The 26,637-nt window shown below is 44.1% G+C and overlaps 1 protein-coding gene across 4 annotated transcripts in view; it reads left to right on the plus strand.

The window, feature by feature from the left end:
- Window positions 1-26,637, plus strand: part of nup50 (nucleoporin 50) — an 87,442-nt gene that overhangs the window by 27,812 nt on the left and 32,993 nt on the right. For all 4 annotated transcript variants that reach the window (XM_086008828.1, XM_086008827.1, XM_086008829.1 and 1 more), the window contains 2 exons: window positions 15,148-15,334; window positions 16,951-17,571. In XM_086008828.1, the coding sequence (XP_085864954.1) occupies window positions 15,148-15,334; window positions 16,951-17,571 (808 nt within the window). The remainder of the gene's footprint in view (window positions 1-15,147; window positions 15,335-16,950; window positions 17,572-26,637) is intronic.

Genomic DNA, 26,637 nt, shown 5'->3' on the forward strand with positions numbered 1-26,637 from the left:
GGTTGTCGACTGTGAGTGGGGGGAGGGGTCCACCGTATGCTAGGGTTACACTTTGGAGGTGGGATTGGAAGTCCAGCCCTAGTAGGACGGCAGCGCAGAGCTGGGGGAGGACGAGGAGTTTAAAATTTTTATACTCCGTACCCTTAACCGACAAGGTCACAACACAGTAGCCGCTAATGTCCGTGGCATGGGACCTCGATGCCATCGAGATTCGGTTGCGCGTTGGCAGGACAGGGAGGGAGTAGTGGCTCACCGTGTCTGGGTGGATGAAGCTCTCCGTGCTTCCGCTGTCGAACAGGCAGGTCGTGACGTGGCCGTTTACTTTGATGTCCATCATCGACTTGGACAGGTGGTGTGGGCGGGCTTGATCCAGAGTGACGGAGGCTAGTGTGTAGGTAAGCGAGTCGTTGTCGTCTGCGGGCGAGGCGGTCGTCGGGTCCGGGGGCCCGGTGGCAGTTGGGCGTGGTGGGTAAAATGGCGTCTCCCACGAGGTAGGACAAAATGGCGGAGAAGATGGCTGCCCCCATAACTCACATGAGGCACTATTGGGGTCGGTTGCCTTGATCAAAGATGGCCGCCCCATGACTCACGTGTGGGGATGCTGGCCTCAGTTGCCTTGAAAGAAGATGGCCGCCCCCACAGTTCGCATGAGGCACTGCTGGCCTCTGAAGATCCGCTCCTGCAGGCCTTAGAGAAGTGGCCTTTCTTCCTGCAGGTTGAGCAGGTAGAGTTCCTGGCTGGGCAGCGCGACCTCGGGTGCTTCTCCTGGCCGCAAAAGAAGCAGCCGGCGGCCCGATCGCGGGTGCCCGATGTCGGAGCCGGTACCGGGGGTGGCGGTCCCGGTCGGGTCCGGGACGCCGACGCTGAGGTAGGTCCCGGGGGCGGCGCTGCGAAGGGTATTGCGGTAGGGGTCGGGCCCGAGTCCCAGGGTCGCGAGCAGTACCTGGAAAACGCCTCCTGGTCCTGATGGGCCACCTCTAGGGAGAGAGCGAGGGCTTCAGCTTTGTCCAGGTCGAGGTCTTTAGCTTCAAGCAGTCTTTGCCGCGAGTAGTCGGACCGTAGGCCTTTCACAAAGGCATCGCGGATATTATCTTCCGTATTTTCAACAGCCGTCACCGCTTTAAAGTCACAGTTCCTGCCGAGTGCTCTTAGCGCCCGTACAAATTCAGCTACAGACTCTCCTGGCTGTTGCGGGCGGGATCTTAGGAGGTGCCTGGTGTACATGTAATTTACCGGGCTCCGGTACTGCTGTTTCAGTAGGTTGATAGCGGCCTCGTATGTAGTCGTGTCCTGGATGAGTGCGTATACTCTCGGGCTCGCTTGGGCGTTCAGAACTCTTAGTTTGGATCTCTGAGGGACGCCGGATTCTTCCAGGTAGGATTCGAAGCAGTCCAGCCAGTGTTTGAAGTTGAGGGCTGAGTTTGCTGCCTGTGGGTTTAGATCCAGGTACGGTGGTTTGAGGGCTTGCAGCCAAGCCGGCTGGTGTGGCTGGTGTAGCCCGGTGTCTGAAAGCTGCTGTGGCTGTGCTTCTGGGAGGGCTTCTGGCTGGCCAGTAGTAGACATCTTTAAAATTTAGTCAATAAAATTGATATACCTATCAATTCGTCCAATAAAAAGCGACGAGTTAGGAACGTAACTAAAGGTTTTTATTGACTAAATAACAGAGCCCACCCTCGTGGGTGATCGGGTCCAACAAGGAGGAATACCAGCCAGTCGACTACCTTTATACCTGGGCAGGTAGGTGGAGCCATGGGCGGAGTCGGAGGTGGTCAGCCCAGGTATAACAGCGCGACAAGAGGCGACCTCATATAGTGATACAACAGTGAGAACAGTGATAACAATACAACAGTGATAACTATAGTGTAACGATAGTGAACGATAAAAGTGGTTTACCACATGGGGAAATTGGGTACCCTCCAAATACTGTCATTACACTCTACTGCTAGTGGAGTCCAGTGGCGGGTGTAATTAATCTGACAAGTTTTACAAGAGCAGTTTCAATTACAGGAAACTTTGTGATATCCGGCACCGACGGGACCGGCGTGTTGCCGATCTATCAAAACTGCCGGACATACAAAGTTAATGTTGAAGCATATGGAGGTTTTCATCTCCGTATCTGACAACAAACACTGTTGCTTAGCAACAGCTTCTAAAGATTCGGCTGCAGCTGCAAGCGTCTCTAGCTGAAGCTGTTGCTATAGCTACAGACCTTGCAGTGGCTGACTGGGGGGGGAAAAAAGAACGAGACCTAAAAAAACTTAGAGAACGGTTCCTGATTTTTGCCGTTAGATCGAGTATTCCGGACATACAACCTCCGGATAAACCAAAGTTTCCTGTATAAATGTGGACATAGGTGGCCTGCATCCCAGAGTCTTAAAATAAGTGGCTGCAGAGATAGTGGATGCATTGGTTGCAATATACCAAATTTCCCTGGACTCTGGAGAGGTCCCAGCGGATTGGAAAACCGCAAATGTAACACCCCTATTTAAGAAAGGAGGGAGACAGAAAGCAGGAAAATATAGACCAGTTAGCCTAACATCTGTCGTTGGGAAAATGCTGGAGTCCTTCATTAAGGAAGCAGTAGCAGGGCATTTGGAAAATCATAATGCAGTCAGACAGAGTCAGCATGGTTTTATGAAAGGGAAATCATGTTTAACAAATTTGCTGGAGTTCTTTGAGGAGGTAACGAGCAGGGTAGATAAAGGTGAGCCAGTGGATGTGGTGTATTTGGATTTCCAGAAGGCATTCGATAAGGTGCCACATAAAAGGTTACTGCATAAGATAAGCGCTCATGGAGTTGGGGGTAATATATTAGCATGGATAGAGAATTGGCTAACTAACAGAAAGCAGAGAGTCGGGATAAATGGGTCATTTTCCGGTTGGCAAACGGTAGCTAGTGGAGTGCCACAGGGATCGGTGCTGGGGCCTCGACTATTTACAATCTATATTAATGACTTGGATGAAGGGACCGAGTGTAATGTAGCCAAGTTTGCAGATGATACAAAGATGGGTGGGAAAGAGAGTTGTGCAGAGGACTCAAAAGAATCTGCAAAGCGATATAGACAGGCTAAGTGAGTGGGCAAACATTTGGCAGATGGAGTATAATGTGGGAAAGTGAGAGGATATCCACTTTGGCAGGAAAAATGAAAAAGCAAATTATTATTTAAATGGAGAGAGATTACAAAATGCTACAATTCAGAGGGACCTGGAGGGTTCTTGTGCATGAAACACAAAGTTAGCCTGCAGGTACAGCAAGTAATCAAAAAGGCAAATGGAATGTTGGCCCTTTATTGCAAGGGGGTTGGAGTATAAAAGCAGGGAAGTCCTGCTACAACTGTACAGGGTATTGGTGAGACCACACCTGGAGTACTGCGTACAGTTTTGGCCTCCTTATTTAAGGAAGGATATACTTGCATTGGATGCAGTTCAGAGACGATTCACTAGGTTCATTCCAGAGATGAGGGGGTTGACTTATGAAGAAAGGTTGAGCAGGTTGGGCCTATACTCATTGGAATTTAGAAGAATGAGAGGTGATCTTTTTGAAACATATAAGATACCCACAAGGTAGATGCAGAGAGGATGTTTCCCCTTGTGGGGAAATCTAGAACTCGGGGGCATAGTTTCAGAATAAAGGATCGCTCTTTTAGAACTGAGATGAGGAGGAATATCTTCTCTCAGGAGGGTCGTAAATCTGTGGAATTCTCTGCCCCAGAGAGTCGTGGAGGCTGGGTCATTAAATACATTTAAGGTGGAGATGACAGATTTTTGCAAGATAAGGGAGTGAAGGGGAGCGGGCAGGGAAGTGGCTTTGAGCCCAAGATCAGCCATGACCTTATTGAATGGCAGAGCAGGCTCGAGGGGCCAAGTGGCCTATTCCTGCTCCTATTTCTTATGTTCTTCTAGAAAGTCATAATGGAAAGATATGACTACAAGGAACATGCAGATGCAAGACATTTTTTTATATCACTAGTTGATCTCTGGTGACATTGCCTATGTTGAGTTGAAAGATGCACTGTCACTCTTGTGTACTTAAGGTCCTAATGAAGCCATCATTATTGCCATCTATTCCATTGTGTCTTGTGCCATGCCAGTGGTGTTAGTCACCCATGCAGCTCCTATGTTGTCCCACAATCTTGAAAATCTTAAAGTACCCATAATTAGGAACACTATAATTATAGAAATAATGCAAGGCTAACCAACCTGAATGAGTATACGATTAGACTTAAGTGAAAATGATAATTAATGAAATTTTATAGAGAATATAGAAATGATCAGTTATGTAGTATAACTAAGCAAAGATTAAAATTCAGACATTAATTAATTGGTAGTGATTAGTTTAATATACAATGAATAATGAATTGAAATTTTTATGTAGATATACATATCTATAAAATTTGCTCAGTGAGTCAGGATTCACTGTTCTACAACAATGGGGTGTTTATGCCATTGTTAGTGACTGAATTAGTCATGCCGTTTTTATTCTTGTGCTTTGGAGATTGAATTTCACAACTGTATATTATTCTGTGGAAACAGTACATGAGTAGCCTTTATTATATACATATTAGTCGATCTCCTGTGGTACTGCATACCCTAAGTTGGAGAATATGGCCATGCTCTTACCTGTCTCTGGTCTTTGTGTCGCTGATTCTCTGCTTCATCTACTCCTCTGCCCTTAACTCTTTGCTTCTCTCTCCCCATTTGCTTGTCTTTCATTTTCTTTGTCTTTCTTTTGTCTGCCTTTTTTTTCTCAGGTGGGAGGTGGTATGTGTCGGGCTGCATTTGGGATGTGGTTGCGTGGAAAATGTTACTCGGTAATTCCCTTCCCAGCCCCTCCCCTTCACTCCCTTGCTCCCATCACATCTCCTAATCCTTCTCCTTCCCACTTTCCATTCCCTTGCCTCCCACCCCCTTCTATCATTATCCTATCTCTTTTTGAAAGACCAACTCTGCCCCTGTATTCCCCTTGCTTCACTGTCACTTGCATCACTTTTAACAGCAACAGCTTCCATTTATATAGCGCCTTTTTAATGTAGTAAAATATTCCCAGGCACTTCACAAGAGTGTAATCGGACAAAATTTGGCGCTGAGCTAACGAAGCAGATATGGGCTTAGTCAAAGAGGTAGTTTTTAAGGAGCGAATTTCAGAGCTTTGGGCGTTAGACGGTTGAAGACACGGCCATCAGTGGTGGGGCGAAGAAAGGGGGTTGCACAAGAGCTCAGAGTTGGAGGGTTTTAGGGCTGAAGGAAGTAACCGAGATGGGGAGGGGTGAGTCCATGGAGGAATTTGAACACCAGAATGAGAATATTAAAATTGAGGCTCCTGGTGGACCGAGTGCCATTGTAGGTCAGCGAGCACAGGGGTGATGGGTGAATGGGATTTGGTTGGATTGCGGATGCGAGCAGCAGAGTTTTGGACGCGCTGAAGTTTATGGAGGGTGGAAAAGGGCAGGCTGGCAAGGAGAGCATTGTAAGTAATGAAAGCCTGAATTTCAGCAGCAGATGGGCTGAGGTAGGGGTGGAGAATGTTGATTTTACGGAGGTGGAATTAGGTTATCTTTGTGATGGAGAGGTTATGGGGTTGGGACGCCGAGGTTGTGGCAGTCTGGTTTAGCTTGACACAGTGGCCAGGGAGGAGGATGGAATTGGTGGCGAGGGAACTGAGTTTGTGGCGGTGACCGAAGGCAATGGCTTCAGTCTTCCCAATATTTAAAATAGGCTCATCCAGAACTGGATGTCAGAACAAGCAGTTTGACAATAGAGGTAGTGGAGGGGTTGAGCGAGGTGATGGTGAGGTGGTGCTGGGTATCATCAGCGTACATGTGGAACCTGATGTGTTTTTGGAAGATGTCGTCAAGCCTTGTAACCACTCTGCCCACTCACTCTTTCTCATTTCCACCACCCCCCCCCCCTCCCGGGCCACCAGGATGATCTAAGCGATCAAAGGCCGTCTCGCCCTCAAACCGCTTCCTTCCTTCCTGTCTGTCTCTCTCTCTCTCTTTAGAAATTAGAATCTTTCTCCAGGTGAATGTGATTGCCATTGACTTTTTCTGTCAACCAAACACAAATGGATAATTTGTTGGCTTCAAATTTCAGCCAGTGTGCATTTTTTTAAAAATTGATGTAACATTAAATAAAGACAATAACGCACCCAATCTCTTTCACCTTGCTCTCGTATGCTCGCCTTCCCCTCACTTAGCTCAGTATACATTTTAAAGTTTATAAAACACAAAACAAAGGCTACAACAGGTGAGGTGTATGATTATACATACATGCACCCACACAGGCTCGTTGCAAAAACAATTTAAAAATTCTAAATTTTACCATAATAAAACTTGTGAAATTTTTCCTTGTTTTTAAAATCATTTGAATAAAAGTTGCTGGGCAGAATGTGGTAGGAGCTAAAGAAAAATCTCAATCAGTACAGCTGATTGATGCTGATGCATCTTGGGAAATTAGGTGTACCACACATACTCGGACTGCATGGTACAGATTCATTTAACAGTGCAAAAACATCACATCCAAGCCCAGGCTTTTGGAAAAGGCTGAGACCGTCCAGTAAACTTTAATGAAGATATTAGAAGACACAAAAGGGCAATTAATGGATAAATTTCAGTCATGCAGCATTACATAGGATATATGACACAGAAACAGGCCATTCAGCACAACCAGTCCATGCTGGCGTTTATGCTCCGCACAAGCCTCCTCCCGTCTTTCCTCCTCTAAATCTCCTGCTCTAAATCTATCAGCATAACCCTCTATTCCCTTTTCCCTCATATGCTTGTCTAGCCTTCCCTTAAATGCATCTATACTATTCACTTCAACCACTCCCTGTGGTAGCAAGTTCCACATTCTCCCCATTCTTGGGGAATTCAGGAGAAACATCTTTACCCAATTGGATTTCTTGGTAACTATCTTATATTGATGGCCTCTAGTTATGCTCTTCCTCAGAGTGGATACAGAGATGTTTCCACTTATCAAAACCTTTCATAATTTTAAAGACCTCTATTAGGTCACCCCTCAGCCTTTTTTCAAGAGAAAAGAGACCCAACCTGTTGTTCCTTTCCTGATATGTATACCCTCGCATTTCTGGTATCATCCTTGTAAATCTTCTCTGCATCCTCTCCAGTGCCTCTATATCCTTTTTATAATGTGGCCACCAGAACTGTAAGTGTGGTCTAACCAAGGTCCGATACAGGTTTAGCATAACTTCCCTACTTTTCAATTCTATACCTCTAGAAATAAACCCTAGTGCTTGTTTTATTTTTTTATGGCCTTGCTAACCTGTGTCGCAACTTTTAGTGATTTTGTATATTTGTACTCCGAGATCCCTTTGTTCCTCTACCCCACCTAGACTCGCACCCTCCAAGTGATGTGACCTCCCTATTCTTCCTACCAAAATGTAATACCTCACATTTATCTGTTGAACTTCATTTGCCAATTATATGCCCATTCTGCAAGTTTATTAATGTCCTCCTGTAATTTGCTGCAGTCCTCCTCAGTATTGACTATCCCCCCCAATTTGGTATCCTCCGCAAATTTAGAAATTGTGTTTTTTGATTCCAGCGTCTAAATTGTTAATGCACATGTATTTTTAAATTTTGAACATTAGAAATATCAGATACAAAGATTAAAATTGGCATATAAAAATAAATAAAAACATTTTGAGTGATTTGTGAAAACCCAGTGGCCAGATTGCAGAGTCATAAGCAAAACCTATTCTAAATGTTGACATAGGAATTAATAATGGGTGGGGGTGGGGGACAACAGGTAGTCAAGTTATGTGAACAGGAAATGTGCAAGGATATAAATGGTTCAATAAAATATAGATTATAGTTTATATTATAGATTATAGGTAACAGTTTTAATATTTGAATGTAGTATCATTAATTCTTTTGCATGGCAAGTTTTCAGAGAAACTTAATAGGTTAAATGCGATTTCCGTAGTTCAGAAGCATCTTCGAAGCTCGGATATCTGGTTAGGTGAAGTATTCCATACTGTGTCTGTTTATGTGCATCACATCACAATTCAAATCATCGGCCCGGATTTTGCAATAGGAATAACGGTGAGGCTAACGGCGCTTGCCATTATAACAGTGTAAATCGATCAACAACTTCTGGCGTCCACGCATGCGCAGTAAAACACAGAAATACACAAGTTTCTGTCCGAGATACTCCGCTCCTCCACCGGGTTTGCTATAACGGTCCTTGTCGATAGACTCTGCACTGGAATCAATGCAGTGGCGTGAACTTGGGTCATTGTTCCCTCTAAGCTGCGTGGCCGCGCAGCGCTCTGCAGCTCCCATGCAGCCAGCTTACTGGCTTTTAAGTGGGAAAACCGCGCATGCGCTGTATTTTGAGTGGGCTGCACACCAGAAAAAAAATTAAAGGGAACATTGCTTGACGTTCTTGCCCACTAGTTCCCTACTAAAGTTGCCAGTAAAGTTTAGGGCTGGTGTATTCAGGGGTAAGTGGATTTTTAACACTGGGATAATTACTGCCAAACAACCTCTGGCACTGAAAATTTAATTTTAGAAGTGTGGAGTCTCATTCCTTCAGAAGTTAATTCATGTTGGAGATTTAAAAAAAAAAATCTTTTTCTGTCTGTCTCCTTTATGTCTCTCAATCCCGTCTGTCTTTCCCAATCTTTTATTTCTCTCTCTGTATGTGATTTAAATCTAATTTATATTTCCTGCTTTATACTTCCTGGTTTAGATTCTGCATGGCTTAGTGAGGATTCTCCAATCTGGTTGAAGAGCCAGGCTGTCCTGCTCACAGGGTGCCACGCTGGATAAGCTGCTGGATTAGAGCAAGTCTGCTCAAAAGCCTGAGAAAACTTAGTTGGGCAGCTGTCAGCGAGGTGAATGGCAAGCGCCGTTTCTTCTCCGCTGACTGCAAAATCCGGGCCCTAAAGCAACTGAGACACGAAAGAAAGACTTGCATTTGTATAGCGCCATTCATGACCACTGGACGTCTCAACGCTTTACAGCCAATAAAGTACTTTTTGAAGTGGAGTCACTGTTGTAATGTGGGAAACGCGGCAGCCAATCTGCGCACAGCAAGGTCCCACAAACAGCAATGTGCTGATGACCAGATAATCTGTTTTTGTTATGTTGGTTGAGGGATAAATATTGGCCAGGACACCGGGGATAACTCCCCTGCCCTCCTTCGAAATAGCGCCATGGGATCTTTTACGTCCACCTGAGAGAACAAACGGCCTCAGTTTAACGTCTCATCCAAAAGACGACGCCTCCGACAGTTCAGCACTGCACTGGAGTGTCAGCCTAGCTTTATGTGCTCCAGTCCCTGGAGTGGGACTTGAACCCACACCCTTCTGACTCCGAGGCGAGTGTGCTACCAACTGAGCCACAGCTGACAGCAAAGATACTCATTTGAGTGGTTATGCACTTATTAGCTGCTTTTCTTGTACTTTTATGCAAATGTGATATTCTTGTACTTTGTGATTCTATTTAATTATAAATGATATTTTGGCCTTTACATCTGATTTCAAATTGAATATCAGATATTCTGAATTGAGTGTGGTTGCGTAGTACGAGTAAGTCAGTAAATAGATTGTAGCAAGTAGAATAATTTTCGATCAGTCTATTCGGCCAGGGCTGATTAGTATAAAGATACAGCTTCCAGATCATCAATGAATTGGTGCCCTTAGAGGAACTACTATGGATCTCTTGATAGTGAAAACCTCCTTAAATCACCAAAATTGTAACTGTGTTTAAAATTAAATTTGAAAGCGATGGTGACTGTAGATGTGAAAGGTAGGAAGAGAAGTTAGGTTTCGTTTTTGCAGATATTGCCTGGCATTATGCAACTGCGGACTCGAATCATGTAACAGTTTAGTGAGATCGAGGACTTTGGGTTTTCAGTTTTTGCTGGGAAAACGATAGTGAGAGCCAACTATAAAAGAATACTCTTGAATCACTTATTTCCTTTCTGCTCTCCCCAACCTCTGACATTTTGAGCCTCATCAATTCTGTTTGCCAAGTATGAGATGAACTTTTGTCTCATTCTGAAATATGAAGTGTATTCCTCCACAGCTTAGCAATGTGAATGGTGCAGATAGTCAGGATCTGCAGTAATAGATCAAAAGATTCAAAAGAAATCATGTTTGGACAATGAAGCTTGGAAGGAATCTGAAATCCCAAATCACACTGTACAAATTACACAAACTTGCAGCATTATCAGAAGTCCCTTTTATTGGGTTACTTCTTTGTATTCATATTGAACATTTTTTAAATGGCAAGAGCAAATGATCTCTGCCTTTGAGCAAATTTCTGCTATTACAATTCAAAGAAAGGTTTTCCTGTTTTCTCTGTATTAACCTTTACTGTCTTGATTTAGCTTCTGTACCTTACTATTATGGCCATTAACTTTTGATGTGCTTAGTGCCACAAAAATTAGAATGATCCTTTCATTCAGTACCTGGACTCTTCATAAAGATAACAGAACCCAATGGCTCAACAAGTTTATCCAGTGAGTAGCCAAACCATACAAATCCCTGATCTGTGCTGAGTTAGCGGATATTGCCTGGAGCAATAGTAGGAGTGCTTCAACTGTCTGGGGGAAGAGGGGGGTGGTGTTGAAATTGGCCAAATGTCCCCATTTTGATTGTTCGGCACATTGCCTATGTAAACCTCGAGTGAGTTCATGTTTTGGTTCAGTTGTGATGCACCATTTGATTGGCCCATTGACACTCACTGGCAAAGCTCATCTATGAATAGTGGATCTTGAGTGAAGCACTAGAAAGTGACTGCCATCCATGGAATCATATCCTAGCAAGGTACAGGTAGACTACCCTTTATCCGGACTTCCGAAAACCGAAACCCTCTAAAAACCGAAGGTTTTTTCGTTCAGCGTAAGTCGTGCGTACGACTTACGCTGAACGAAAAAACCTTTGGTTTTTAGAGGGTTCCGGTTGCGGAAGTTCGGATAAAGGGTAAGTCGTGCGCACGACCCCCCGCCGACCCCCCCCGCCAGCCCCGACAACTGCCGACCCCGCCAGCCCCGACAACCGCCGACCCCGACTGACTTACGCTGAGCGTCAGCGTAAGTCGTGCGCACGACCCCCCGCCGACCCACCTTCCGAAATTCTCCTTTATCCGAAACTCGGCTGGTCCCGAGGTTTTCGGATAAAGGATAGTCTACCTGTATCAACATATTAAGCAGAATGGAGAAAATTAGCAAATAGAACAAAACCTGCACAAAATGTTTTTAAAAGTTCCTGGTAGAATTATGATCCTAAAACTTGGTGTGACAGTTCTTCCACATAATTCTATGTTTTTGTTCAAAGGACATTTATTTAATAAGTTCCCTTGCAAATGAGGCTCTTGACATACATGATCTCATCTTGGATGAGTTCATTGATATCCTAGGCCTGAAAGAACCTAGTTTGTCATTGGTGTATTTCTCTGACTTCCCCCTGCCCCAAACACATTGGGCCAGAAATTCGGGTCCAAATGCGTGAGTACGGTCTGGGTACTCACGCATCTGGCCGGTGGAAATGTCAGCGTTCAGCATGCACAGCGCATGCGGGGAACGCCGGCATTTCCAGTCCTCTGAACGAAGGGGTTCAGAGGCACAGCGCTTGCGCAGTGAACTTCGTCGATTTCATTCATGGATTCAGTGAGGGTAAGTCCTTACAAGTTACACTTGAAAAAAGCATGTGTAAAGTTGTTCCAAGGCTGCGGAGGAAGATATATTTTATCGTGGAGCTTCTGAAAGGCAATATTTTTGTTTGGGAAAGGGAGGGAAGTTATTTTAAGAAATTTTAAGTAAGTTTTAAAGTTAAAATTTTTTTTTTTAAACGTGTTTTCAGAACGGTAGGTAGAAGGAGCAATTGTGGCTGTGTGAATGGAATGTGAAAATGAGTGTTCTAAAATGAGTAATGTAACATTTCCAGCACTTTTAAGAAAGAAACTTTTCATCAGTAATAAGTAATTATGTATGTATGTCCGCATATATTCCTTTACGTATATGTATGTATGTTTTATATTCCTTTACTTATGTGTATGAATGTATGTTTTTAATTATGATTTTCCAATAAGTTACTTTCTCTGAAAGTCATAATTAAATAATACATTCATACACATAAGTAAAGGAATATATACATAACACGCAAAGGAATATATACAGACATACATACTTTCAGAAGCTCCACGATAAGAAATATCTTCCTCCGCAGCCTCTGGAGCAACTGTACCCATGCTTTTTTCATGTGTAAGTTGTAAGGACTTGACCTCACTGAAAGCATGAATGAAAGCGGCGAATTTTACTGCGCACGCGCTGCCTGTGCAGTCGCACGCGTTCTGCCTCTGAACCCCTTCGTTCAGAGGACAGGAAATGCCGGTTTTCCCCACATGCACTGTGCATGCTGAAAACCGGCATTTCCTCCGGCCAGACGCGTAAGTACCCCGACCGTACTCGCGCATTTGGAATGGAATTACTGGGCCAACATTTTACATGTCAATAAAATGAAAAATTTAACAATTGCACGATTTGCCCCCTCGCACCTGCGACTGAGGGTCCAAGGAGGTGCATTGCGCAAGAGGTCATCGTCGTACGTATCCTCGCACTGTTCCCTTTCGGGAACTGTATGAAGTGGTGGAAGGATTTATGGCCGTGATTAAAGCTTATTCCGTGACCGTAACCATCTTTGAACCAGCCATTAGGGTGGTTAGTCCTATGGCGTGAGGGTTTTACGGGCTCCCACAACCCATCTGAGGGGGGGGGCCACCCACACCCACGGACGCAAGTATCCCGCTGGATGTCCACCCAGAATTTATAGTTGGAGCTCCGACTCCACTTGCCGGGACTGTCTGGAGTGGGGTTCGAAACCCTACTCCTTCTGGCCCAGCGGCAGGGATGCTTACTGCTACGCAAAAGGCCCACTCCGCACAAAAGGTGACACCCATACGTTTCCTGCGCCTTTTCCCTCCCCGTGACTGGAGCCCTATGCTGCCACTTGAAAGACCAAGCTATCATCTGCCCTTTTTGCGGCGCCTTTGACTTCTCATTACCAATGATGAGCAGGCGCTGCGCCTCCACCTCCTTGAGGAGATTGCTGAGGTCATCATCAGTTCAATTGTGAGTTCTTTTAATGCCGTGAATTGTGCTCATTCCAGCCATTTCGCTTTGCTAATCGGATTGGGCCTTTGGCATAGCGGTAGGATCCCCGCCGCTGGGCCAGATCAGGGTAGGGTTTCGAACCCCGCTCCAGACAGTCCCGGCAAGTGGAGTCGGAGCGCCGGCTCTAAATTCTGGGTTGACATCCAGTGGGATATTTGCGTCCGTGGGTGTGGGTGGCCCCCCCTCCTTGTATAGCTTGTGGGAGCCCGTAAAACCCTCCCGCCATAGGACTAACCACCCTAATGGCTGGTTCAAAGATGGTTACGGTCACGGAATGAGCGTTAATCATGGCCATAAATCCTTCCACCACTTCATACAGTTCCCCAAAGGGAACAGTGTGAAGACACGTATGACGACGACATTGCTAAATAAATAAATGGAATTAAAAAAATTCTTTTAGGGCTTTTAAAAGTCTTTAAATTGCTTTAATTCTGTTTAAAACTACTTCAGATTCTTCAAAATAATGTAAACGTTTTTAAAAGTTTATAAAAGTTACCAAAATCTTCAAAAAACTTCCAAAAACCTATTTAAACTGCTGCTTTGCATGTAAAAATGCTTAGCAGCTTGGCAGAAACATTGGGGGCGTGTCCTGTTAAACTGAGACCTCAAGGGGCGTGTCTCAGTTGCACAGCACGCTACAGGCTTCGCGCTGGCTGCACTGCTGGGCGGCGTGACGTCATACGCTGCCCGGGATTCTTCTTTTTCAAAGTCGAATTCCAGGCGTCCCTGGAGGTCAACGGCCAGCGCGTCAGGTAAGTGCATATCGGGGCCTTGCACGCGCGGCAAGCCCCCGATCTGAATTTCTGGCCCATTGATTCAAGACACCCTACATTCCACCATGTCCCCTGAACAAACTGCTGTGGTAGTAGCTTAGTTCTTGTGTGTCCCAATCTTGCTGTTACCCATATTTTTATTGCAGTTTTCCTCATTCAAGCACCTTGTCCTCTTCATCCGTCCTATATTCCCTTTTTAAAGTCCCCTTTATCTACCACCGTTAAGACCTGTGATGATTTCTTCACCTGAGATCACCTCCCTTAGCCTTTGCACCAAGAAACTACTCATCCTCCCTGGTTTCAACCTTTGTCTTCGTCCTCCATCAGCTTCACCTCTACACGTCAACTCTCTTGACTTGGCCATCATATGAGGGATTGTCATTTTCAAAAATGGATTATTGATGATGCCATCTCCGATCACCTTTTCTAGTCTCCCTCACTATTCATTTCTCCCTGTCCACCACTTCTCCTTGCCTACCTCAAACACAGTTTAGGACCCTTGCTTTCTGCCCGCGGCGGGGGTGTGGCGGGGGGAACTCTGGTCCAACTTCCTTTCCTGTTGGCCCTCTACCCACCACGACCCTGCCGCTGCTGTTGACCTGGTCAGCGGCTTCTTGATTCTGTCTTTGATGCTTTCAACCCCACAGTTACTCAAGGTCTTGCTTCCTGCCATTTGCTCAGTACAATTCCTACAACCACCTTCATTTGCAACCTGGTTCATGCCTTTTGGCCCTCCAACTGACATACTTTGTAACCCTCCACTCCACTAATGATGGCAGAATCGCCAATCATAATTATTCTCTGGGAAACTCTCCCTGAACTACCCCACTTTACTACTTCTCTTCCTGCTTCTCTTCCTGTCTTTAAAAGTCTCCTGAAAATCGAACTTTTTGAGCATGCTTTGGTTATCTCTTAACTTTTCCACTACTGCTTGGCATCTGCCTCTCCTATGAGCCCTTGAGACACTTTCTACATTAAAACACTAGGTAAATGAAAGTTTTGTTGGTTGACTGAGCATCTGTTGTGCAATAACTTTTATACAAGCTGGCTTGCTAAAATTTTGTACAATTTTAGAAGCTTTCCATTATTACGTGAATAAATCTGAATTATTTTTTGCAACTGTAATTGGCTGCATGCTTAGAGACTAAATATTAAAAATAAAATTGTTGGTGAATCTTGTTTTTTTTAAATTTTAAATAGCATGCTAACCCTTTTTGCTTTTAAAATACACCAGTCTGACGGTGGTGGAATTTTCAAAGGATTCTCTGGTCTTACTTCATCAACTGGAAATGCTGGGTTTGGAGGATTTGGAAACGGTTCGGGTTTCAAGCCTTTGCAAGGATTATCCAATGGAAGTAATGCATCATCCTCGTCTTCGACGTCGGCCCTTAGTTGTGCTACTGATGTAAATAATGCAGTGGGTAAGTCTTCAAATACCTTCACTGCTGAATCCATGAATTTTTATGAAGTGTTTTTCTCTCCCCTTCCCCATGTTGAGATCTTTAATTCGACTCTTAACTTGAGGCTGGGCAATGTTGAAAAGTTGAGCAATATATGGTGCTCAAGTGTTGCATCATTTGCATTTGTGAATTTTTTCAATACTTTTAAATCTTAGCCAATGCATTTTGAGCAAATTGTTTTCTGACATAGAAGTTACAATATGGAAACAGGCCAATCAATCCATGTCGGCGTGTAACCTCCATGCAAGCAAATAGCTCAAATGACGTTTACCCACCCTGTTCCATAACCTTTCAACCTCTTTTTTTTCCTTCATCCACTATCCAATCTAATCTTGAATGTTGACATAGTTTCTGCCTCAATTACTAACCTTGGAAGTGAATTCTACATCCTCACAACCCTCTGTCAAGAAGTTTCTCTGTTCTAAATCTCGGAAATTTAATATTGTATCTATGCCCCCTCATTCTAGAAACTGTAACTACAGAAACCATCTGCTTCCGTCTACTCTGTCTAATCCTATCCTAATTTTAAACACTTTCACCCTGTAATCTGGTTTTTCTAGTGAAAGACCTGATTTTTTTTTTAAAGTTTTCTTCATATTTGTATTTCCTCATACCGGGCAGTGTCCTGGAGAATCTGTGTTGAACCCTCTCTAAAGCCTCAATAGCCTTCCTGTAGCACGGAGCCCAATACTGCACACAGCACTTTAACTAACTGAGGTCTTCTGCAGATTTTATATAAGCTCATTATTACCACTTGGATTTTAGATTCTATAATTTTTTTTGAGAGGGAACCTAGAATTCTGTTAGCTTCTTTTACAGCCATACCAACCTGAGGTGCTACCTTTTAATGTTATGTGAACTTCTAAGTCCCTCTGCTCTTCCACAGCACTAAGTCTACTTCCATTCAGAGTATAATTACTGCTGTTTTATTTTAACTGAAATGTATCACCTCACATACTAACATTGAATTCAATCTGTCACTTATTAGGCTATTTTCCCCCATTTTATCAACATCTCATAACTTTTTCTAGAAGACCAAAGGAAACTGTAAACGGTACCTCCTATTTTGGTATCTTTTATGCAAATTTTGACACTACTCCTCTAGGCCTATATCCAAATCTTTGACATATGCAGTACACAGAAGTGACCTCCGAACCAAAAAGTATCCCCTTTGGGCTTGGCTTCCCTTTAAATTATTAAATTCTTTGTATATCATCATTTGATGCATTTCTTTGCTTGTGTGCAATGGCACTATGAATGTTGACATATGCTGAAATTGGCTTCTTAAAATAGCTTAACAGTTGCTGAAACTTTTATTGCTGCATGCTGTGTGTTTTGAAGGGTGGGGAATCCAAAAGCATTGAATCGACCTAGTATTTGTGAGGAATTTTGCATTTGTTTAGACAAGTAGTGTGCTACTGTGCATTTTGCACATAATATGCTCCGTGCCTTCTATATTTTGAGATGGGCTCCTGCTGTCAGGAAGTCCTGATCGCTGAAGACTGCTGAGAGTTCAGAACGATTTCACAGGTTTTGTTTCACTGAATCTAATTAAATATTTCACTTCCATTTCATAGGTTCTTTTCTGTCTAATGGTCCTCCATCAAACCCCTTGGCGAAAGGCGAAATAGGTACAAAAACAAATGGTCTTGATCAAATTAAATCTCGGAGTAAAGTGGGCTGCAATGAGTACAACAAACAACTAGCAGCACTGAATTGTTCAGTCCGAGACTGGATCACCAAACATGTCAATGAGAACCCACTCTGTGATTTGACCCCAATCTTCCGCGACTATGAGAAGCATTTGACAAGCATTGAGCAGAAATATGGCAGCAGCTCTGACAGTGGCTCAGAGAGTGACACAAGCAGCAAGAGGCCAGAAATGCAATCTGTCAACACATTTGGTGTTGCACAGGGTACAACCCCATCACCTTTATTCTCATCTGTCAAAAGCAAGGATATTATTCCACTCACTTCAGAAAAAAAGCCTGAGACTACATTGGGAAATAGTGGAAACATCAGCTTCCTCTTCGGGAAAAAAGTGGAAAACGCTCCTTTAGCTGGCTTTTCTTTCAGTGGTGGCACTTCAGGCTCATTGTTTGGAAAAGATCTGAACCAAGAGAAGACTGCTGCTCCAACTTTTTCCTTCAATGCATCTGTAGGAAAGTCAGAAGAAATAAAAGGCAGTGAGCATAAAGGTATGGATGCTATATAAATAACTACCTTAAATGAACATGGTTTATTAAATATAATTTCAAGGGTCTGAAAGTTGAGTTATTACAGTACAATGGAACCTCTGCTATCAGCCATAAGGGAGGGGACTCTCTCTTTCCCCTGAACTCCCCATGGATAAAGGAAATTGATGGATTTAGAGTTTCCAAATTTTGAGCTTGCCTGTATGTTGCAGCAATTCAATGAGCATAGGAATTAAAACAAGTACAGTATTGAACTTGATCTTCATGGGCTTTGAAAGTGATACGTGTCAGACAGGAGTTTAATGTTCAGAGGCGGTGCAATGGGTGAACATCTCGCAGGAGCCTATGGCCCATCAAAATTCTAATGGATAATTGGGAAAGCAGATAATTGGCATGCAATTAATGGAAGCTTCACTGTCCCTGAAAGGTACAACGTCATCTGTTGCCCTCACATGTGGCATCATGCAGAGCACAACATTGTGAACGTGTATTTTAGCCCCTTTCTGTTATTAGGCAGACATTTTCAATTCCCCTCACTTGTTTGTTGCAAGGTCAATGTCACTAGTAATCTACACATTTTACTTGGAAGATCCTCCAAGCACAATTTTCTGTCAGGAATATGACAAAAAATGCAGATACAATATGTACTAGTGTATAAAATGAGAAATTGATGTAATTGTTGTAATTGGGCTGAATGTAGGACCATTGGCTTTTTTGAGAGACTTTGTGGTGGGTGCTTTTACTCCCAGTGTGCGAATAGCTGATTTTTATAGCTAAGTAAGCTTTCCCTTAAGTTTGTTGGGGACCCCATCCTCCAGATCACCTGCAAGGCAAGCCTCTCCAGCGCCAGCTAATCTTGCCGACAGGAGTTTATCCTGTTCGAGCATCGAGAGCTCCGACTTTTGAGGGGACCCCCACCAGCCAGCAGAATCAGCTGGTGCTAGGACAGCTGATCCGCTCACACTCTGGCTGACTAAGAGGTCAAGTCATGTTCTGCCCAAGAGGTGGGGGTCAGGTGCTGCCTCTTGCATTGAAAAGTGGTTAAAATCACTGAACTAACAGTAAAGATGGAGGCCCAGAAATTCGGGTCGGAGGCTTCCCGCGGGTGCAAGCCCCCGACCTGCACTTACCTTGCGCGCCGGCAGTTGAGCTGTAGGGCCCCGTGGAATTCCGCTCCGGGGCCTGGCCCAGCTGCCGGCGCGCTGTGCTTGCGTGTCCCAGGGGCGTAGTTAGTGCGATGCGTCCCCTGGGATCATGTGAGCCATGGGCAGCCAATTGGAGGAGGGAAAAGCCCATTCATAACATTGACAGGTAGACCTGTCAAAACTTATGAATGCTACAGGCCTCAAAATAACAGTAAACCTTCAAATACATTTTTTTTTAAATCACACTTTTTAAATAAACTAAATTACATGAAATAAATATTTTAAACAATAATTTAAATTTTTGAAAAAAAATAATTTTATAAAAAAAGGGGCTAAAAATAAACTTACCTCGCTTTAAAGTATTTAAAAATAATAAACCTGTGGGAAAAAATGTTTTAATTTTAATTAATTGACCACTTACCTTGTAAAAAGCAGGCCTTACGCCTGCTTTTTAAATGTGTAAATCCTGCAGGCTTACCCTCCCGGGAAAACCTGCAACAACAAAAAAACCTACGCGCAACCTCCCCTGCGTGCGCGTTCGACCTCTGAACCTCTTCGTTCAGAGGATCGGAAGTGCCGGTTTCCCACGCATGCGCAGTGCATGCAAGAAACCGGCACTTCCATCGGGTCCACGCGTGAGTACCCCGTGCGTACTCACGCGTTGGGACCCGAATTTCTTGGCCAGAATTTTGTATAAGAATTTGCAGATGTGGGTGCCCCTTTAAAAATAGGATAGGGGCATCTTGTATTGAGTTGTTCTTTATATGCAACTTTATACATTATTTAATACTGCTGCTTTAAATCAGCTTAGTCTTGACCCAGCTTTGTATACAAGTTTTTTATGGTTGCAATCCAAGCTGGTTGGTAAATGAATTCAAATAGCAAGCCACCATCAACTGTAGCTATAGCGTCCAAGTGAGAGCAGCAAATGTGACTCGGAAAATAAAAATTTGTGATGCAGTATGAGTAATTTGAGACATGCCATAGTTAACAACAACAATTTGTATTTATATAGCGCCTTTAACATAGTAAAACATCCCACGGCGCTGCACAGGAGCATTATAAGACACCGAGCCACCTAAGAAATTAGGGCAGGGAAAGAGGTAGGTTTTAAGGAGCATCTTAAAGGAGGAAAGAGAGGTAGAGAGGCGGAGAGATTTAGGTAAGGAATTCCAGAGCTTGGGGCCTAGGCACCAGAAGGCATGGCCACCATTGGTTGGTTGAGCAATTATAATCAGGGATGCTCAGGAGGGCAGAATTAGAGGAGCGCAAATATCTCGGGTGGGGGGGACTGGAGAGAGAGGAGCCAATGTAGGTCATCGAGCACAGGGGTGATGGGTGAACAGGACTTGGTGCGAGTTAGGACACGGGCAGCCGAGTTTTGGATGACAAGTTTACGTAGGGTAGAATGTGGGAGGCCAGCCAGGAGTGCATTGGAATAGTCAAGTCCAGAGGTAACAAAGGCATGAATGAGGGTTTCAGCAGCGGATGAATTGAGGCAAGGGCGGAGACGGGTGATGTTACGGAGGTGGAAGCAGGCGGTCTTTGTTATGCTGCGGATATGTGGTCGGAAGCTCATTTCAGGGTCAAATACAGGAAACTCTCGATTTACCGGCACCGGAAATCTCTGTTAACCGGCAAAATTCAGGAGTAGGTTCAGGTAAGTTTTACTTCATATTAGTGGCCGTTCCTGGATCTGTGGCCATGTTACTGGGGTTCCTGCATCTGTTGCTATGCAACAGGGACACCTGGATCTGCGGCCGGGGTTCCTGCACCTGTTGCCATGCAACAGGGACGCCTGGATCTGTGGCCGTGTACGGGGCTCTCGTACCTTTTACTATACCTCTCTGTAATCTGGACTTTTTGATAAACCGGCACCACGCCGGTCCCGTTGGTGCCGGATAAAAAAGAGTTTCCTGTATGACACTAAGGTTGCGAACAGTGTGGTTCAGCCTCACAGATGTTGGGGAGAGGGATGGAGTCAGTGGCTAGGGAACGGAGTTTGTTTAATTGGAGAAAATTTCTGTTCATCCAGAACTGGATGTCGGACAAGCAGTCTGACAATTTAGAGACCGCGGCGGGGTCGAGAGAAGAGGTAGTGAGGTAGAGCTGGCTTTAAGAGTAACATGATTGGAGGGAAAAGGTATCTTTGGGTCTATGGTTCACAAAACACTCCACCACTGAGGTTTTCCTCATGGCATGTTGTTTGTTATAGATTGATTGCTATGATAAGTCAACAACTCCATTATCATTGTATCATGCAACTACCAGGATGGTAGAAGGCGAACTAGATGGACCCTGGTCTTTTTACCTCTAGCTGTTCTATGGCAGAAGTGTTGGCTTTTATTCCTAAGCTGTCTATAGACCATTTTCAATTCTGTTGCAGATATTTCCTTGTATTAGAGCTGACAATTTTCGGTATTGCAGTATCATTTGGGTAATTGGTAACTAGTTGATGTTTCAATGGCTGATTTTTGTTCTTGTATTCTCTAAAATTGCTGACTTCTGAACATTAACCAGGCACCAGGAGGTTTTGTCCTTCCGCAGATAAAACCACTCCAGATAGATAGGATCCCCCATGTATCACTGGAGTGGAGCCCGGCCCTGATGAATGCTATTGATAAATGCATAAGGGCATTGCCACTTGGTGACTATTATGACTATCCCATTCAGATGTCACATGGTACACGTGATGTCCATGTGCAATTTCCGTGAAAGTGCTGAAACAGCAGTTTTTCACCCCACATAGCAACAATATTCGCTCCTTGGCGCATCCCACTGTGTCATCGCTTCCCCTTTCATGAAATTATTTTATATATTACCTTTCAAAAACTAACCTTTTAAAATTGTTTTTTCATTATTTGAATTGTTGACTGGCATTTTAACAGTAATTTAATTTAAGTTTTGCTATGTCAGCCAATATCGGCTGGTGATTGTTTGCATTGGTCATAAGTCTAAAGCCTACCTTGTTTTCATGTTTAAATTTTTTTTTGTTTTTTATTTAAACTAAATACATTATCTTGTTTTGTACTTGATATTTTTTAGTACAAGAGGGGCTTTGCTTTTTTTGTCAACCACAGTTGGTGGGAAAGGTTTTCACTGGTGTCTTTTACACCAGGTGTCGCTGTTGAAATCCCTGTAAAATTCTAAATTTTAGTTTGGAAAAATAGTCAGCCATAACGGCACAGAAGGAGGCCATTCGGCCCATCGAGTCCATGCCGGCTCTCTGTAGAGCAATCAGTCAGTCCCATTCCCCCGCTCTATCCCCGTAGCCCTGCAGGTTTATTTCCCTCAAGTGCCTATCCAGTCTCCCCTTGAAAACATTGAATGTCTCTGCTTCCACCACTTCCATCGGCAGCGAGTTCCAGGTTCTCACCACTCGCTGTGTAAAGTTTTTCCTCACGTCCCCCCTGTATTTCTTGCCCAAAACTCTAAATCTGTGTCCCCTAGTCCTTGTACCATCAACTAGTGGGAACAGCCTTTCCCCGTCTAGCCTATCCAAACCCGTCATAATCTTGTACACCTCTTTCAAATCACCCCTCAACCTCCTTTGCTCTGATGAAAACAAATCCAGCTTCTCCAACCTGTCCTTGTAGCTAAGATCCCTCATCCCCGGAACCATTCTGGTAAATCTCCTCTGCACCCACTCAAGGGCCTTCACATCCTTCCTAAAGTGTGGTGACCAGAACTGGACGCAATACTCCAGTTGTGGCCTAACCAGCGCTTTATAAAGGTTCAGCATAACTTCTCTACTTTTCTACTCAATACCTTTATTTATGAAGCCCAAGATCTATGTGCAAGTGGTGCTCACAGTGCCTTCACGCAATTCTAGCATTAGCACACAGGAGTTAAGCTTCTTATTGGGGACCATCCCATTCATTCTACAGATGCGTGCAGAAGCAACATCCGCTCTTGTGTCTTCAATTCGGAAAGCATGTTTGTCATTCCAGGCCTGTGCAGTTCTTGCCACCTATGTCTGTGGAGCCCATGGGTAACCCTACCCATGCAGCATCAACTAATTTGTTGACCGTGGCTCAGTGGTAGCACTCACCTCTGCGTCAGAAGGTCATGGCTTCCAGTCCCACTGAGACTTGAGCATATAATCTAATCGGATACTTCCGTGTAGTTCTGAGGGAGTGCTGCACCGTCAGAGATGCTGTGCTTTGGATGAAACATAGAAGATGGGAGCAGGAGTAGGCCATTCGGCCCCTCGAGCCTGTTCCGCCATTCAATGCGATCATGGCTGATCATCCAAATTCAGTACCCGGTCCCTGCTTTGTCCCCATACCCCTTGATCCCTTTAGCCTTAAGAAATATATCCAACTCCTTCTTGAATATATTTAATGAAATAGCCTCCACCACCCTCTGTGGTAGAGAATTCCACAGGTTCACCACTCTCTGGGTGAAGAAATTCCTCCTCATTTCTGTCCTAAATGGCTTACCCCTTATCCTTAGACTGTGTCCCCTGGTTCTGGACTCCCCGACCATCGGGAACATCCTTCCTGCATCTAGTCTGTCCAGTCCTGTCAGAATTTTATAAGTTTCAATGAGATCCCCTCTCATTCTTCTAAGCTCTAGCGAATATAAGCCCAATCGACCCAATCTTTCCTCATACGTCATTCTTGCCATCCCAGGTATCAGCCTGGTGAATCTTCGCTGAACTCCTTCCATGGCAAGAACATCCTTCCTCCGATAAGGCAACCATAACTGCACACAATACTCAAGATGTGGTCTCACTAAGGCCCTGTACAACTGCAGCAAGACATCCTTGTTCCTGTACTCCAACCCTCTCGCTACGAAGGCCAACATGCCATTTGCCGCCTTAACCGCCTGCTGCACCTGCATGCTTACCTTCAGCGACTGGTGCACAAGGACACCCAGGTCTTGTTGCACTTCCCCTTCTCCCAATCTATTGCCATTCAGATAATCTGCCTTCCTGTTTTTGCCACCAAAGTGGATAACCTCACATTTATCCACGTTATATTGCATCTGCCATGCTTCTGCCCAATCACCCAATCTGTCCAAATTATCCTGGAGTTTCTCGGCATCCTCCTCACAGCACACACGCCCACCCAGCTTTGTGTCGTCTGCAAATTTGGAGATATTACATCTAGTTCCCTTGTCTAGATCATTAATATATATTGTGAACAGCTGGGGTCCAAGGACCGATCCCTGCAGTACCCCACTAGTCACTGCCTGCCACTTGGAAAAAGACCCGTTTATTCCAACTCTTTGCTTTCTGTCTGCCAACCAGTTCTCTATCCAAGTCAATACCTTGCCCCCAATCCCATGTGCCTTAACTTTACACGCTAATCTCTTATGCGGGACCTTATCAAAAGCCTTCTGAAAATCCAAATACACCACATCCACTGGTTCTCCCTTATCTATTTTACCAGTCACATCCTCAAAAAATTCCAGTAGGTTAGTCAAGCACGATTTACCTTTTGTAAATCCATGTTGACTTTGTCCGATCCTGTCACTGTTTTTCAAGTGCTCTGCTATTACATCTTTTATAATGGACTCTAGCATTTTCCCCACTACCGATGTCAGGCTTACCGGTCTGTAATTCCCCGTTTTCTCTCTACCACCTTTTTTGAATAGTGGGGTAACATTAACTACCCTCCAATCCATGGGTACTGTTCCAGATGCCATCGAATGTTGGAAGATAATCAGCAATGCATCTACTATTTCTAGGGCCACTTCCTTAAGTACCCTAGGATGTAGATTATCAGGCCCTGGGGATTTATCGGCCTTCAATTCCATCAGTTTCCCTAACACCATTTCCCTACAAATGCTGATTTCTTTCAGTTCCTCCCTTTCATCAGACCCTATGTTTCCCGACATCTCTGGGAGGTTATTTGTGTCCTCCTTTGTGAAGACAGAACCAAAACATGTATTTAATTGGTCTGCCATTTCTTTGTTCCCCATTATAAATTCCCCCGATTCTGACTGCAAGGGACCTACGCTTGACTTCACCAATCTTTTTCTCTTCACATATCTATAAAAGCTTTTACAGTCAGTTTCTATGTTCCCTGCACGCTTACTCTCATATTCTGTTTTCCCCTTCTTAATTAATCCCTTTGTCCTCCTTTGTTGAATCGTAAACTGCTCCCAATCCTCCGGTTTACTGCTTTTTCTGGCCAATTTATATGTCCTCTCCTTGGATCTTATGCTATCCCTGATTTCCCTTGTTAGCCACGGTTGAGTCACCTTTTTTGTTTTATTTTTATGCCAAACTGGGATGAACAAATTCTGTAGTTCATCCATGCGGTCTTTGAATGTTTGCCATTGCCTATCCACCGTCAACCCTTTGAGTGACATTCCCCAATCAATCCTACCCAACTCGTGCCTCAGACCATCGTAGTTTCCTTTATTTAAATTCAGGACCCTAGTCTCTGAGTCAACTACTTCATTCTCCATCTTAATGAAGAATTCAATCATATTATGATCGCTCCGACCCAAGGGGCCTGATATAACAAGATTGCTAATTAATCCTTTCTCGCTACATAATACCCAGTCTAAGATGGCCTGATCTCTGGTTGGTTCCTCTACATATTGGTCCAGGAAACCATCCCGTAAACACTCCAGGAATTCCTCCTCCACAGTACTGTTACTATTTTGGTTAGCCCAATCTATATGTAGATTAAAGTCACCCATGATGACTGCTGTGCCCTTATTGCACGCTTCTCTAATTTCCCTTTTAATGCCATCCCCAACCTCCACATTACTGTTTGGAGGCCTATATACCATTCCCACTAACGTTTTCTGCCCCTTGGTATTTCTCAGTTCTACCCATAGAGATTCCACATCATCAGAGCTAATATCCTTCCTTACAATTGTGTTAATCCCTTCTTTAACCAGCAATGCTACTCCAACTCCCTTTCCTTTTTGCCTAACTTTCCTGAATATTGAATACCCCTGGATGTTGAGTTCCCAGCCTTGGCCACCCTGGAGCCATGTTTCTGTAATCCCAATCAAATCATGTTCGTTTACCTCTATTTGTGCAGCTAATTCATCCACCTTATTACAAATGCTCCTCGCATTAAGACACAAAGCCTTCAGGCTTGTGTTTTTAACGCTCTTGGATCTATTAGAATTATTATTTACTGTGGCCATGTTTGATTTAAACCGTTGATTTCTCTGACTGCCACTTTTGTTTATCTCCTTCCTATCTTTTGCTTTTATCCTTGTTTCCCTTTCCTCTGTCCCCCTGCTCAGGTTCCCAACCCCCTGCCGTTTTAATTTAAACCCTCCCCCAGAGCACTAGCAAACACTCTGAACTTGTGAAAGGCATTAAATAAATGCAAGATGTATTTTCTTCTTGGAAATTCCAGGGGTCTGAATGGGAAGCCGACTTGGGTCCAGGACATTATCAGCCAAGGATACCCATTATATTTTAGAACATAGAACATAAGAAATAGGAGCAGGAGTAGGCCAATCGGCCCCTCGAGCCTGCTCCACCATTCAATAAGATCATGGCTGATTCCCTGCACTTCCAAGCCATAGTTTGGTTGAATCATCTGAGGGCCCCTTAAGTGGAGGCTACAATGGTGACAAAGGATGCTAGAAAAGTTTTTATTTGAGCAGATTTCTTTGCAGCAGGTACAGTTTCTAATGGTATGTCATGGTTATCAATGAGGTGGGCACAGTCCCATCTTTGACCACAGTAAAGCTGAATGACTTGCTCAAAGGGAAAGTTCATCATACAGCACTGCCATATGTTACTCGGGTGCTGTACTGGACCTTGGTTGGTTACAACAGGCCTCAAGGATGCCTGCTTTGACTATCACGGGTATCTTGGATTCAATTTCTGGAGTTGTACGTACCAGCACAGCATTTCTTCAACCTCTAGGATGTTCGTGAAATAAACCTGGCTATCAGTAATAGTCCAAGTCAAGTTGTGCTTGAATCATTGACGAGAGCT

This window comes from Somniosus microcephalus, chromosome 16 (genome assembly GCF_052327205.1).
Source record: "Somniosus microcephalus isolate GS21.2 chromosome 16, FLI_Smic_1.0, whole genome shotgun sequence".
Taxonomy (NCBI): Eukaryota; Metazoa; Chordata; class Chondrichthyes; order Squaliformes; family Somniosidae; genus Somniosus; species Somniosus microcephalus.